The 12,234-nt window shown below is 45.8% G+C and overlaps 1 protein-coding gene and 1 non-coding gene across 12 annotated transcripts in view; both read right to left on the bottom strand.

Moving 5' to 3' along the window:
* Positions 1–697: 697 nt before the first annotated feature.
* On the bottom strand, positions 698–782 carry Mirlet7i (microRNA let7i). The gene has a single exon (NR_029527.1). It is a non-coding gene; the product is annotated as a microRNA let7i (primary transcript).
* Positions 783–7,117: 6,335 nt separating this feature from the next.
* Positions 7,118–12,234, bottom strand: part of Mon2 (MON2 homolog, regulator of endosome to Golgi trafficking) — an 84,446-nt gene continuing 79,329 nt past the window's right edge. For 7 of the 11 annotated variants that reach the window (XM_006513969.4, XM_006513968.4, XM_006513970.4 and 4 more), the window contains one exon: positions 7,118–10,891. In XM_006513969.4, coding sequence (XP_006514032.1) covers positions 10,728–10,891 — 164 coding nt within the window. In that variant the 3' untranslated portion in view covers positions 7,118–10,727. The remainder of the gene's footprint in view (positions 10,892–12,234) is intronic. The other 4 variants (NM_153395.2, NM_001163024.1, NM_001163025.1 and 1 more) reach the window with 2 other exon arrangements.

The raw sequence follows: 12,234 nt of genomic DNA on the forward strand, positions 1-12,234 counted from the left end.
AAAATGCAGACATAGAGAAGCATAGTAACATAAAAGTCTAAGGCTGGCCCTCCCCCACACCAGCATGGCCATTCGAGCTTCCAAAGTTAAACCAAAAGAAAAAAAAAATAGAAAAAACAAAAACACAGCACTCAGTAAAAATAATTTATTTAGCTTTATACATTAAAAAAAAAAAGACCCGAATAGTGCATTCAACTATAAAGTCAACCCTGTTTAAGGAGTTATAAACAATTAAAACCAAAACTCTACTTTGCTTTAGGCTTACATTTTAAAACTCTTAAACGAAGCGGTCCTATAGAAACCCAGACCCCTAAAACGTTACGACGTAAAAGTTTGGAATTCCAGCGTTGACTGTTCTGACCGCGACCGCAGTCGTGCATCGCGGAGCCGCTCGCCCACTCCGCCGCGCACCTCGAGAACGAAACCCAACAACAGACAAACTAAAACCCGGCACGAGTTAAAACCCTTCCAGGCGGAAAGTTGTGCCGCGGCCGCCGCGGCTCCTCTCGGGGAGCAATCGCGAAGGCTTCGCTCTCCCCGCGGGCTCCGGAAGGCGCCGCGGCCGCCGCCTCGGCCCGCAGCCCCTGCGGGAATGCGGGGAGCTAACGGTTTCCGCGCCGGCCGTGCGGTCCCCGCGCCCCGGAAAACAAAGGGGATCCCCGGCCATTGTCCTCCGCGGCGCTGAGCATCACCAGCACTAGCAAGGCAGTAGCTTGCGCAGTTATCTCCACAGCGGGCAATGTCACAACCCGACCAACAGCACAAACTACTACCTCAGCCAGGGCCATGGTGTGGGAGCCGGCGGACCACGCGGAGCGCAGCGGCGCCTCGTCCTCCTCTCCGCCGCCGGCCGGCAGCGCGCGCCGGGCGCCCCAGGGCGGAGGCTCCCTCCCTCCCTCCCTCCGGCGGGCCGGCCGCGCCCTCTGCCCGAGCGGAGCTGCGCTCGCCCGCCCGCCCGCGCGCGCCACGCCACGCCAAGCCGCTCCGCCGCCGCCCCCGCCCGCCGCGCCGCACCCCGGAAGTCCCCGCGGACGCGCCCCGCACCCCCCGGGAGACCCCGGCAGCCCGGCCCCGGCGGCTCCGCGCGCGCCCCGTCTCGCGCTCTTGCTCCACTGCGGCCGGGCGAACCATAGAGATCCCTTAAAGAGGCTGGCGCGCTCCCCACCACGTGACCGGCCGCCGTGTCTCTCTCTCTCTCTCCCCCCCCCCCCATCCCCGCCGCCATCTTACATCCGGGGCCCCGCGCCCGCTCTCCGCCCGGGCGAGCCTCGGGGCTCGCGGGAAAGGCGGTCACGGGCTGGGGACTCCTGCCGCACGCCCAGGCCTGCCGGGGCCTCGGGCCGAGCTCCGTCCGCTCGGCGCGCCTTCCGGAGCCCCGGTGCTCCCGGCGGGCGCTGTAAAGATGGCGGCGGGCGGGCGAGCCACGTTGTGCCCCGGCCGGCGGGGAAAGTTCCGGCACCTCCTTCCCGCTCCGGCCGCCCGGCGCGGCCCGCAGCGCTCCACCCCGGCGCGGCCGCGGCTGCTCGCCGCAGAAACTGGCGGGAAAGCCGTGCCCGGCGAGTCTAGTGCGCACGCTCGCCGAACGTGGGGCGCCTGCCTTCTCCCTATTTTTAGGCACGGTTTGGAAGAGAGCCGACTGCAGTAGGGCTTCACCTCCGCGTGGCCGGCCCACATAACTTTTTCGTTTTGCTTCTCTTTTACAGGTTTCTTAAAGGCTTTTTTTGTTTGTTTGTTTTGTTTTGTTTTCAAAGTCACTAAGATTTGTCAGATAAAATCCAGGATGTCTTGCTAAACTGGAATTCCACGTAAAGGAATGCTCCTTTTTACACGTGTAGATTCCGTATACTAAATGGGGGATGGTATCTGAATTTCAAACTTATCTGCCTAGCTCCTTTATTTAGTGTTATTTGGCAATCCCATTATTCATAAAGCTGCTGGAAATCCACAGTACACAAGACAAATACAGAACGGTTGGTTAGAGAAATGAGTATCTTCGGTTGCAATCTGGGAAGTTTCTCTAGACTTTAATCTCTACAGCCCCCAGATCACAAACATCTGGAGCAAAATTTGGTAAAAACACGCGCGAATACATATATTTAATTCATTTTGGAGACTCACCCCACCTCACACCCACCCAGTCCAGTACAATTTAGCACAACAGACCCTGGAGTCAGTACTAACACGAATTAACTTTCACTTACAAAGTATACAGGACCCAATTATTTGAAGTACAACTTTTCAATTTTATCAACCCGCCTACACGTTTCATACATACATATTCAAACTACCTGCCTGTTTAGGCTATGGACAGGTTTCAGTATTATACTAATCTTAGTATTTCAAGCCATCGTAAATGTTCATTTCAGTTATTCCTAATTAAATTTTTTTATTTGAGTGCTTGTGTAACATACTTGCAACGAAATGCTAATTTACTGTCTGCCATACTGATATGTACAGCATCTTTTCTTAAACAATAACAGGGCTAAAACTTGCTGCACAGTGGGTCATGTTAATTTGCGCCATGCCAAGTTAGCTGGCCACTGTAGCGTGGAGTTTAAGTGGCTATCAAGTGTACGTTTGGTCTAAAAGGTAAAGTTTAAGTGGCTATCAAGTGTACGTTTGGTCTAAAAGGTAAGTTTCTAACTAAACCTGGTTCCGGTGTTGCACTGCCTTATCTCGGACAAGTCCGACATCAATACAATCATCACACACATTGTCCTGTCACCACCAATATTCTCACCATCACTATCATCCAAGTATGTACAATCTACCTAATTCATCCTAACTCCCGCTTTGAGACATTTTCTCACGATCTAGACCTGGCTTGCTCACAACTTGCAACTATTTTCGTCTGCCTGACTCTCAAGTGCTAGGGTGGCAGGGTGACGGTGTGCAGCGCCTTCTCCTCTCTGCATCCTTGCAAACACAGCACTCTTAGCTTCTCTACCATCACCTCAGCAGGAACACTAACCCCCGGCTGGTTTCCCTACTCTCTATCGCCACCTATACTCTACACATCACACATTTATCTTCCTTAGTTTTGGGTTAAAAGTAAACCTCTGCCTTTGCAAAGTTTTTGGCTTTTAAGGAGTTTAATGATTAGATTTCAGTTCCTCAAAGCCAACCTCCCCCTCCACCCCGCCCTCGCCAGTTCTACTAAAAACACACACCTTCCCTTAGTGCTGGAAAGATGGCTCAATAGTCGTTCTTGCAGAGGACCTGTAAGTCCAGCTCCAGGAGACCTTGAGCCTTCTTCCAGATTTCTCAGGCATCTGTACTCATGTGTACATATCCCTTTCCCATATACACACACAATTAAAATCTTCAAAAAAGAGCCCCCCCCATCATCCATCTTTTTCAGTATCTCCCCACATCCTGCCGTTTATAGATGCAGCATTCCTAGCCGTCAAAACTGAAAGTTCCATATTCAGCACCGAGCCTCTCCTTTCCTTTTCTGGTCGCCCCTTGAATATGAAGAGCAGTATTAACCTGAAGCACCATAGGGGATTTAGTAATCGTGTGCCTCTACTCTCTAAGGCAGTGACAAGGGCACGCCTGTGTTATGGCCACTCCAGAGCTTGACTACGTTGCCTTCCATTCAGCAATATTTGAGGTATAAGGTTTTCTCATCTAGCTACAATATCCAGTCACGTGACAAGGAGACACTCAGAGGACCATGCCTGATGGCTGTGCAGTGAAAGACAAGGAAGAGGCTGCCCTGTTTCCTCGCCCACTTTCTGAACTGTGTGTTTTATTCCTATCACAACTAAAATCTTACCAAGGACAGTCACAGTGCTTTCTAAAATTCCTTGTCAAGATATATTTAATAACTACATATTAATCACTACTATTAATTCCATTTCATAGACAAGAACACCAAAACGGGCTGATTAACTTGCTCAGGTAACAGATTCAGCAAACAACAGGAACTGAGTTTAGGAAGACTCTTGGCCTTTTAACCACTGTACTAATGCTGACACAAAACGAGCAAAACCCAGAGGCTTTAAACAAATGCCTTAGACCTGCACCGGTGAAAAAGTCCCATGCAGCTCACACGGAGGTGAGCTGTTATACAATTTCTCCTCGGTATTTGAAGTTCATTTAATATTTGTGTATATTTTCCCCAAATGCACAGTCGCAAAAACAGTAATTTATGTCAGTAAGATATTAATGCAATGAGACATTTTTGCTAACGACCATTTATAGCCGAAAAAATGGGTCTTCAAGTGAGCCGTGCTGGGTTAGGTCTGTGACTCTAGAAAGTGACCTCTGAGCTTTGCTGTCCTCACCCTAACTTCCTACTATAAGGACTAAAGGAGAAGAAATGCTATGTCCCTCAAGCACCCCACAGCAGCGATTTAGAAGTTACTGCACACTAAATGATATAGGAATTTTCAAAGCAGGAATTTTTTTTTTTTCCCTCCTTTGCCCTGTGGTCCCTGGGTTCAAGTCATCTTCCTGTTTCAGCCTCTGGAGGATCAGAAGTTACATCTATATGTCTAGTCAAAAAAGAAGATATGAAACAGAATTTGAGCTGTGGATGGGCTTAGCACTCACTGATACAGAGGGGCAGTCTCAAAATAGCTGCCTCAAATTAAAAACCACCATCACCACCACCACCACCACCACCACCACCACCACCACCACCAGCACCACCACCACCACCACCACCACCACCACAACAAAACTCTTAAAATACTATAATAGGGTGTAAGCCAGACTGGGAGCTAAGTATTTTACTTAGCAGGCACAAGGTCCTAATAAGTTCAGAACTGCTCCCCCACCTCCCCCAATGCACCCCACATGAGGGTGCGTGCTTTCAACCGGACCTGGGTTTTTCAAGATTCTCACAACTATGTACATTCACTGTTTTCCCTTTATATATCAACAGCTTTAACAAGTATCTCTCCACTCTTTCACCTTACAGTTCCGTGCAGATCTACTGTTTACACGCATTGGTTGAGGTTAACTAGTAGGACAGGGATAAAACATGTGGGTTCACCTGCGTGAGAACCGAATGCAAACGGAGTGCCGATGCACTCAACAGTTCTAACTACGGAGCTCTGAAGAAACACCTAGCCCAGATTACAAAGACTTGGACTGGAAGCCAAGAAACTTTTCGGATTGTATTGCATAACTGATACATCTCAACAACATGGGGATTGTAAGGAACACGTACAGAAACAGTGGTATGGTATTACTTTCGAGAACTGTGTTAGAAGCTAAAAAAGGAATCTCGCAAAATGAGATAAATATATCCAGTCTGACATAAACACCATATGGCAACTGCCTTGAGAAAGAAGTTGAGTGCTGTGAGCTAAAATTATGACACAGAGGGAGTAAAAGCTGCAGAGAAAATGGAACTTGCATTTAGGTTTATATCTTAATATCTTAGTTGCTTAGATAAGCGGAGTAAGACTGTAATAGTATCTCTTTCGAGTCTTTCTTGCACCCAGAAAAATGTCACAGTAAGTAGTAATTGCTATTAGGCTACAGTAGTTTTGCAAATAATGGCATGGTTTAAGAGATCTTTTGTGGCTACACTATTTACTGAGTTTTAGTTTAAAATAAAACTTTAGGTAATTGTATTTGTAGCAACTGAAAATGATCTCAAAATTCAGTAATGTTCCTTTTCTTACTCAAGGATCCCATCTTTCCCAGCAGTGTAATAGAGTCTGTCACCATGAGCAACAGTAGATACCAACATATTCCAGGAGTACTCAGAAACAAGATAAAACACTCTGGCCTTCAATCAAAATTGCTAGCCACAGGATTTAATTGTGTGTGTGCATAGTTTGCGTGCATGTATGCCTGCTCACCACGTGTGTGCATGGTGGCCAGGCAGGCCTGAAGAGGGCGTCCTATCCCCTGGAACTGGAGTTAGATGGTTGTGAGCCGCCATGTGGTTGCTGAGAATTGAACTACGGTCCTCTGGAAGAGCAGCCAGTGCTCCTGACTGCTGAGCTGTCTCACTATCCTCCAAACTACTGCTTTGTAATAGAAACGCAGACACAGATGAAACAGAAATGACAACACTCCCTGGAAGCAAGCAGTGCACATATCACCAGGATTAGTATTTAGATGACATAAACTTACCCACATTCAAAGTGTTTACCTCCCAAAACAGGAACTTCCCCAAAGCCAAAACAACCCTGCTTCAAAAGCCACAACAGAAATGCCTACAAGTTTTAAATACTCCCTCTAAAGAGAAGTGGCACCGCTTTGCTGTTCGCGGCAGTGCAGACCTAACTGTTCCAAGTTTAGCTACTGAATCCAGTTATTTATAGCAATCCCGTTCTGTGTCTTGGCAGCAGAATCACAAACTCAGACATACAGTAGGCAACAGCCTCCAACTGCTTCACATTGTTCTGTTGTTTAAAATGGTAGGGGACTTCAGCGCAGTAAACAGGCAACAGTGGCCGAAGAGAAGGCACGCTACAATCTCATCAACAAGAAGGCCGTCGCCAGGGTCTCTGTCAGAGTCCCCTGAAGAGAGAAGGGATGGGTAGAGAATAAAAAGGACTGCAGAGATAAATAAAGGTTAGGAGGAAGTGAGGCAAAGTTATAATCTAGACAGGACGGAATGACAGTGCTGCCCAAAGAAAAAAACCATTCAGATCCTGTTTGGCCGTAAGAGTGCATCACCACACAACCCGAGCAAGCACCCAAGGGTGCCACTGTGCCCTCAAGCATCTGTCTACAGAAGCAGTGACTCGGCATCATCACCGTCTGAGACACAGAAAGCAGCAGCTTAGAGGATCTGCTTAAAGGTGAACTGGGAGGCAGGCCCTCTGCCCACCACATTGAGATCACAGAGTATTGAGTCCCAATGAGACGCAGCACCACACCGCTCTGTCTGCTTTCTGAGCAAGGCCTCCCTGTGTAGTGCTAGCTGGCCTGGACTCCTCGTGGGAATCTCTTGAGCGCTGCTGGGCTTACAGGCCTGAGCCACTACATCCAGCTTATCCGCACAGCTATGCAGACACTGCTAACACAGTAAAAACGACTGGATTTCGTGGAAGTCTTCTGAGGGGGTTACATGTAAATTAGGAGCCACTCACAACTTTCTTTCCCACTTACAAAGACTGAGCATTAGAATAAAAGCACCACTCTACTCTCCAGAGATACAAATTGTTTAATTCAAATGACCATAAAGGATTGAAAACTATTCCTTCACCATACGTAAGTCAGTAATACAATGTGTCATATAATTCCTGTTCTTCTTATGAATAACTTAAAAACAACAACAAAAAAACCCAACCAATCAGTTCAGTCTAATGAAGATAGCCTTGTAGCACTATGCATAGTCAACTGCGATACTTTTGACAAGTAGCTGCAACAGCCAACTCTGCTAAGTGGGAGCACTCTCGGCTGCTGGCAGATAAGTGGGAGCACTCTCGGGTCCTGGCAGATAAGTGGGAGCACTCTCGGCTCCTGGCGATGCTTCTGAATCGAGACTGTTTTTGTCTACCTCGAGGTAGTTTCCTAGAAAAACCTATAATTCACGATATTCTGAGGCTGAAAAGTAATCTATCTTGGCTCTTGATTTCCAGTTAATTTCAGACTGTTTTTGTCTACCTCGAGGTAGTTTCCTAGAAAAACCTATAATTCACGATATTCTGAGGCTGAAAAGTAATCTATCTTGGCTCTTGATTTCCAGTTAATTTCAGTGGCAGTCACAGGTAAGTATTTCCTGAAAGGGTTCTAGTTTAGCGGCCCTTAGCCAACTCTTACGGATTTGGTTCTGCACATGAATTATTCTACGTTTGAGGAGAGTATTTAATGGCGCCTTTTAATGACATGACTGTCATGCGTGTTTCATTACAAGGGATGTATTTGCAATGTTCTCTAGTTTATTAGTTCACTTGCAGCTTTTTAGCTGACCATTGGCCAAATGCTCACCTGGGACAAGGTGGTACCAAACCGACAATAAATATAACATTCTAAATACTGTAGGAGAAAGGACAGATAACTGTTATTGGCTGCTGCTTAAAGTGACTTAGTCACTATGATAACATAAAGAAAATAAATTCTCCACTGTTTTCTTCTGATGCTCTATATAATTTAAAGAATGTTGACTTAATAACCATTTGTGAGGAAACAACTGAGACCATCAATGTTAGTGTAGTAAAAATATAAACAAGTTAAAAGCACTTCTTTTCTAGTTAGACTTAATAACAAGTTTTCCCCCACCTTTGGCACACAATAGGCTTTTAATAGATGGTATGCAAAATGCTTGCAGTAAAACAAAACCTTAAGATTAATCCTGAAGAACTGAGACGCTACGGAATTGCCCTTTCTCCCTTGATAGTGGTTGTACCACCAGAGCCCAAAGGACGACCTGTGCCAGCAAACAGTTCTATTGAGCCCTCCATGACTGCACCGCTGTTAGTACAGCCTGGCGTTCAGTGGTCTAACAGAGGGGGTCAGTGGTGAAGACTCTGAGATTTAAAACTCACTGCACTGAGACAGGGGTGGGGCGGGGGTGGGGACAGGAGGCAATGAAGGGGATTTAACTTGGTGCTTCGTGGTGGAGGCTTTAGAGATATCCTTGCATCTAGTAACCCCGCAGTCAGTTCTTGTATGGACTGAAAAACCCAAGTCATGTTTACAGGACAAGGATACCATGTTAACCACTCTGAGGCCAGCACATTTCAGAAAAGGTAGCCTAGAAGCATGTGTGACCCAAAAGCGTTAATGACTGGGACTCACTCCTTGCGGGTTGAGAGGGATTGGGGGGAGGGGGCTGTTATTCTACCAAGGGAGTGGCCCGCTTGCTTGGCATTGAGACTGGCACTGGTTACTGCACATTAACCCATGCCTCACATTTTTATGTTTTGAACTATACAGCACGACGCTCGCTGGTCCTGAAAACTAATACTGTATTAGCTCAGATGATCCGAGGTAAGGGTGTGCTGTAGAGCCCTGGCTCACAGATAGCTTCAGAGAAGGGCTGTTCAGGTTGCAATCCTCTGTTCCTTCTCACGAGCGGACACTGACTTTATAGAAACCCATGGCAATATTTTCAAAATGTTGCCACTCTTACTATTTTGATACTTTATCAGTGATAGTCCTATTCTTTAATTCACAAGTGAGTATATCAAAATATAAAAAATACACGGCTTGAGTCATTTTTTTACACCTTTAAGAAAACACTGACAGCAGAGTCTATGAAATACCATGTTTTACCTTAACCCTAAGTAAAATAATAAAATAGAAATTCATTGATTCATGTGAGTAAAAATAATATTCCTTCAAAATAGGCCTTGTCACACATATAAAGAATATAGTGCAAATTAAATCATTACATAATTAAAATAGCCTCAAAACTACCTCAGTGATTACTCAACTCTAACACCTCCTTATAGGTTTATGATTATTTTGGAGAGACCAAAATTTATAATCTTGTTAAAGTCAAAAGCTTTCTAGTGCATTAAAATAATATTAACCTCACTATCACTTCTTATTAATAGCAACATTTTCAACATGTTTCATGTCTCCAGCACTTGTGAAATAAAATTTTTACTTGGAAAAAATATTGTAACAGCATAATTAATTAAAAAACCTACAGCGGGCTAGGTCAACGTGAGTTTCGTGAGAGGCCCGTGCCCTGCTGCAGTCCTCTCCTGGGGCAGCAGGAGCCCCTCCTGAGCGCAGCGAGCCTCTGCTCTCCTCCAGCACTCGCCTGCCCTGGGACACGCGCTTTAGACTGTGGGTCAGCCTCATGCTGGGTCCTCTTGGGAGGAACCCAGAAAAGGAAGAACAGAGAAGAACAAAACCTCACAGAAAAGTTTCATGAAGTATAAAGTCATCTTGCCTTTCAGATGTTGAAAGCATAGGAATAGAAAATATGAAAAGTCTTTAAAATTCAGACAGCAGTGTAAAAGGAGGCATGAGAGTTCAGAGAGAGGCTGAAAGGAGTGAGGTATGACCGGTCATCCTGCTACAACATGTCTCTGTTACGTTAGGACCTGCATTCCAGAGGTGCAGTCAGCCATCATACCTCTGCTGTTGCACTCCCTCGATCCTTCTCGTCACCGACAATGCATGTAAACAGCATGAAGCCATCTGTACGAGTACACGGTAAGCTTATCTGCCCCACAAGAAGGCAAATCAGAAGTAGAAACGTAAGCAAACAAGTTTGTATTAATAATAAATACAGCTTCGAGCATTTAGCATCATCAGTATTTTAAAATTTTAAATAAATGCAACTGTTTTATACAGAACTGTCCTGTTTATTATACACACAGTATTGTCAGTTCCCTTTGTTCTCAAGGGCTGGTTGTAGAGAGTATGGAATGTTATAGTACCACCTTGCATAAAATTTTAGTATGATTCTGTACTTGAAAAAGGGTGCAAAACACCAGCCTCAAAAATCTGAATGGAAATATCATTTCTTTCTTTTTAAAAAGTACATCATTAACACATACACAACAAACTGTACATAAGCTCACTTTTAAGTCACCAACTGAAGACATGGTAGCAGGTGTGAAGCAGTGCTCACTGTCCCTCCCAGCACGGTCACCCAGGCAAAGGCTCAGCTCCTCCAGGAGCCCTGGTTAACATGGAGGCTTTTGTATGAATTACTGTACCCAGATAATTACACTTTAATTTAAAGAAGGCAAACACAGCTGCCAAGAGTGACTTCAGTAGAGCGTCCGTCCTCTACAAGACTCCGGGGAAGGCGTTCCTCAGGGTATCTCTTCCTCCACACGTGCTGCAGCTGCTCAAGACTCTCCATTTTGAACTCTGGATGCTGGCGGCTGCATGAAGTCCTTAAAGGGAGCCAGTGCCTCTTTCAGGGCAGAGCCGACGTCTGAGGATGAGCAGGTGATGCACTCCACCAACGTCGGATACAAGGCAATCACTTGTGACCAGGTATTGCCATCAACTGCAGTCAAAGAATACAAATAGAAATGTCTCAAAATACAGTGCAGATCACAGTACGGTCACCCAATTTACATAAACACAATTAAAGATATAACAGAAATGGTTCGACAAGCATCTTTTAATTTCTTAATTTTATAAGACTTCATGATATAATTAGTAAAGTATGAAAAAGGAGATAATAGAGTATTGTGTACTTAGAAATTAGGTAAGAAAATCAGGGCTGAAGCTGGCTCCGTGGTTAAGAGCACTGGCTGCTCTTGCAGAAGACCAGGGTTTGGTTCTCAGCACCCACATGGCAGCTAACAGCTATTTCTAATTTCAGCCTCAGGGGAATCCAGTGCCCTCTTCTGGCAAACATTCATGCACAGAAGATAAACATAAGTAAACTCTTAAGAGGAAGAGAGAAATGACCAGTGAGGACAGCCGTAGAGACCAACGAACTTTGCAAGTTAAAGTAACACAATGGTCCAAAATGTTATTTTCTGCATAGTTGTCAGAAAACATAGTGTGCGTGTCAAGAACAAATAGAAAACCTTTTTATGCACTTTCCTACTCAGTAATGCCCTTGGTAGCGATTTGAATGTCAAGTCACTGAACAGATGCAGCCATCTTACAGAGCCTGCTAGTCTTTAATGCACATCACGAGACTGGGCAGAGGAGCCAGCCTGCTTTCCTAACCTCATCCACCAACAGGATGCTCTTCATCAGGTGGGCAGAGTGACCCACCAGAACCAGTAATCTGTTTATACTGAAATCACGGGTTACTTTTATAGTACCTATTGTTTGCTGGGGTCTGGCCCAGAGTCATGTACACACAAGTGTTATACTGCTAATCTGAACCTTGGGCCCTCTTTTTTTGTTTGTTTGTTTGTTTGTTTTTATTTTGGTTTTTCATGACAGGGTTTCTCTGTGTAGCCCTGGCTGTTCTGGAACTCACTTTATAGACCAGGCTGGCCTCGAACTCAGAAATCCGCCTGCCTCTGCCTCCTGAGTGCTGGGATTAAAGGCGTGCGCCACCACCGCCCGGCTATGGGCCCTCTCTTTTACCTTTTAGTCTGATACAGTATCTCAGCAAGTTACCCAGGCTGACCCCCCCCCCCCCCCCCCGTATTCTCTGGTAAGTACTTTGTAGTGTTCAATCCTCACATAAAACCTGCTGGCAGATGTTATGTTACTGTGTGGAACAAACCCACAGTCTGGGAGGCAGCGTAGCACACAAGAAACAGTACCATGAAAGTGTACAAAACACGCCCCCTGTTTTGGGCGGTATTGAGACAGGGTTTCTGTGTAGCCCTGGTTGTCCTAGAACTTACTCAGTAGACTAGGCTGGCTTTGAACTCAGAG

Source organism: Mus musculus, chromosome 10 (assembly GCF_000001635.26).
Source record: "Mus musculus strain C57BL/6J chromosome 10, GRCm38.p6 C57BL/6J".
Lineage (NCBI taxonomy): Eukaryota > Metazoa > Chordata > Mammalia > Rodentia > Muridae > Mus > Mus musculus.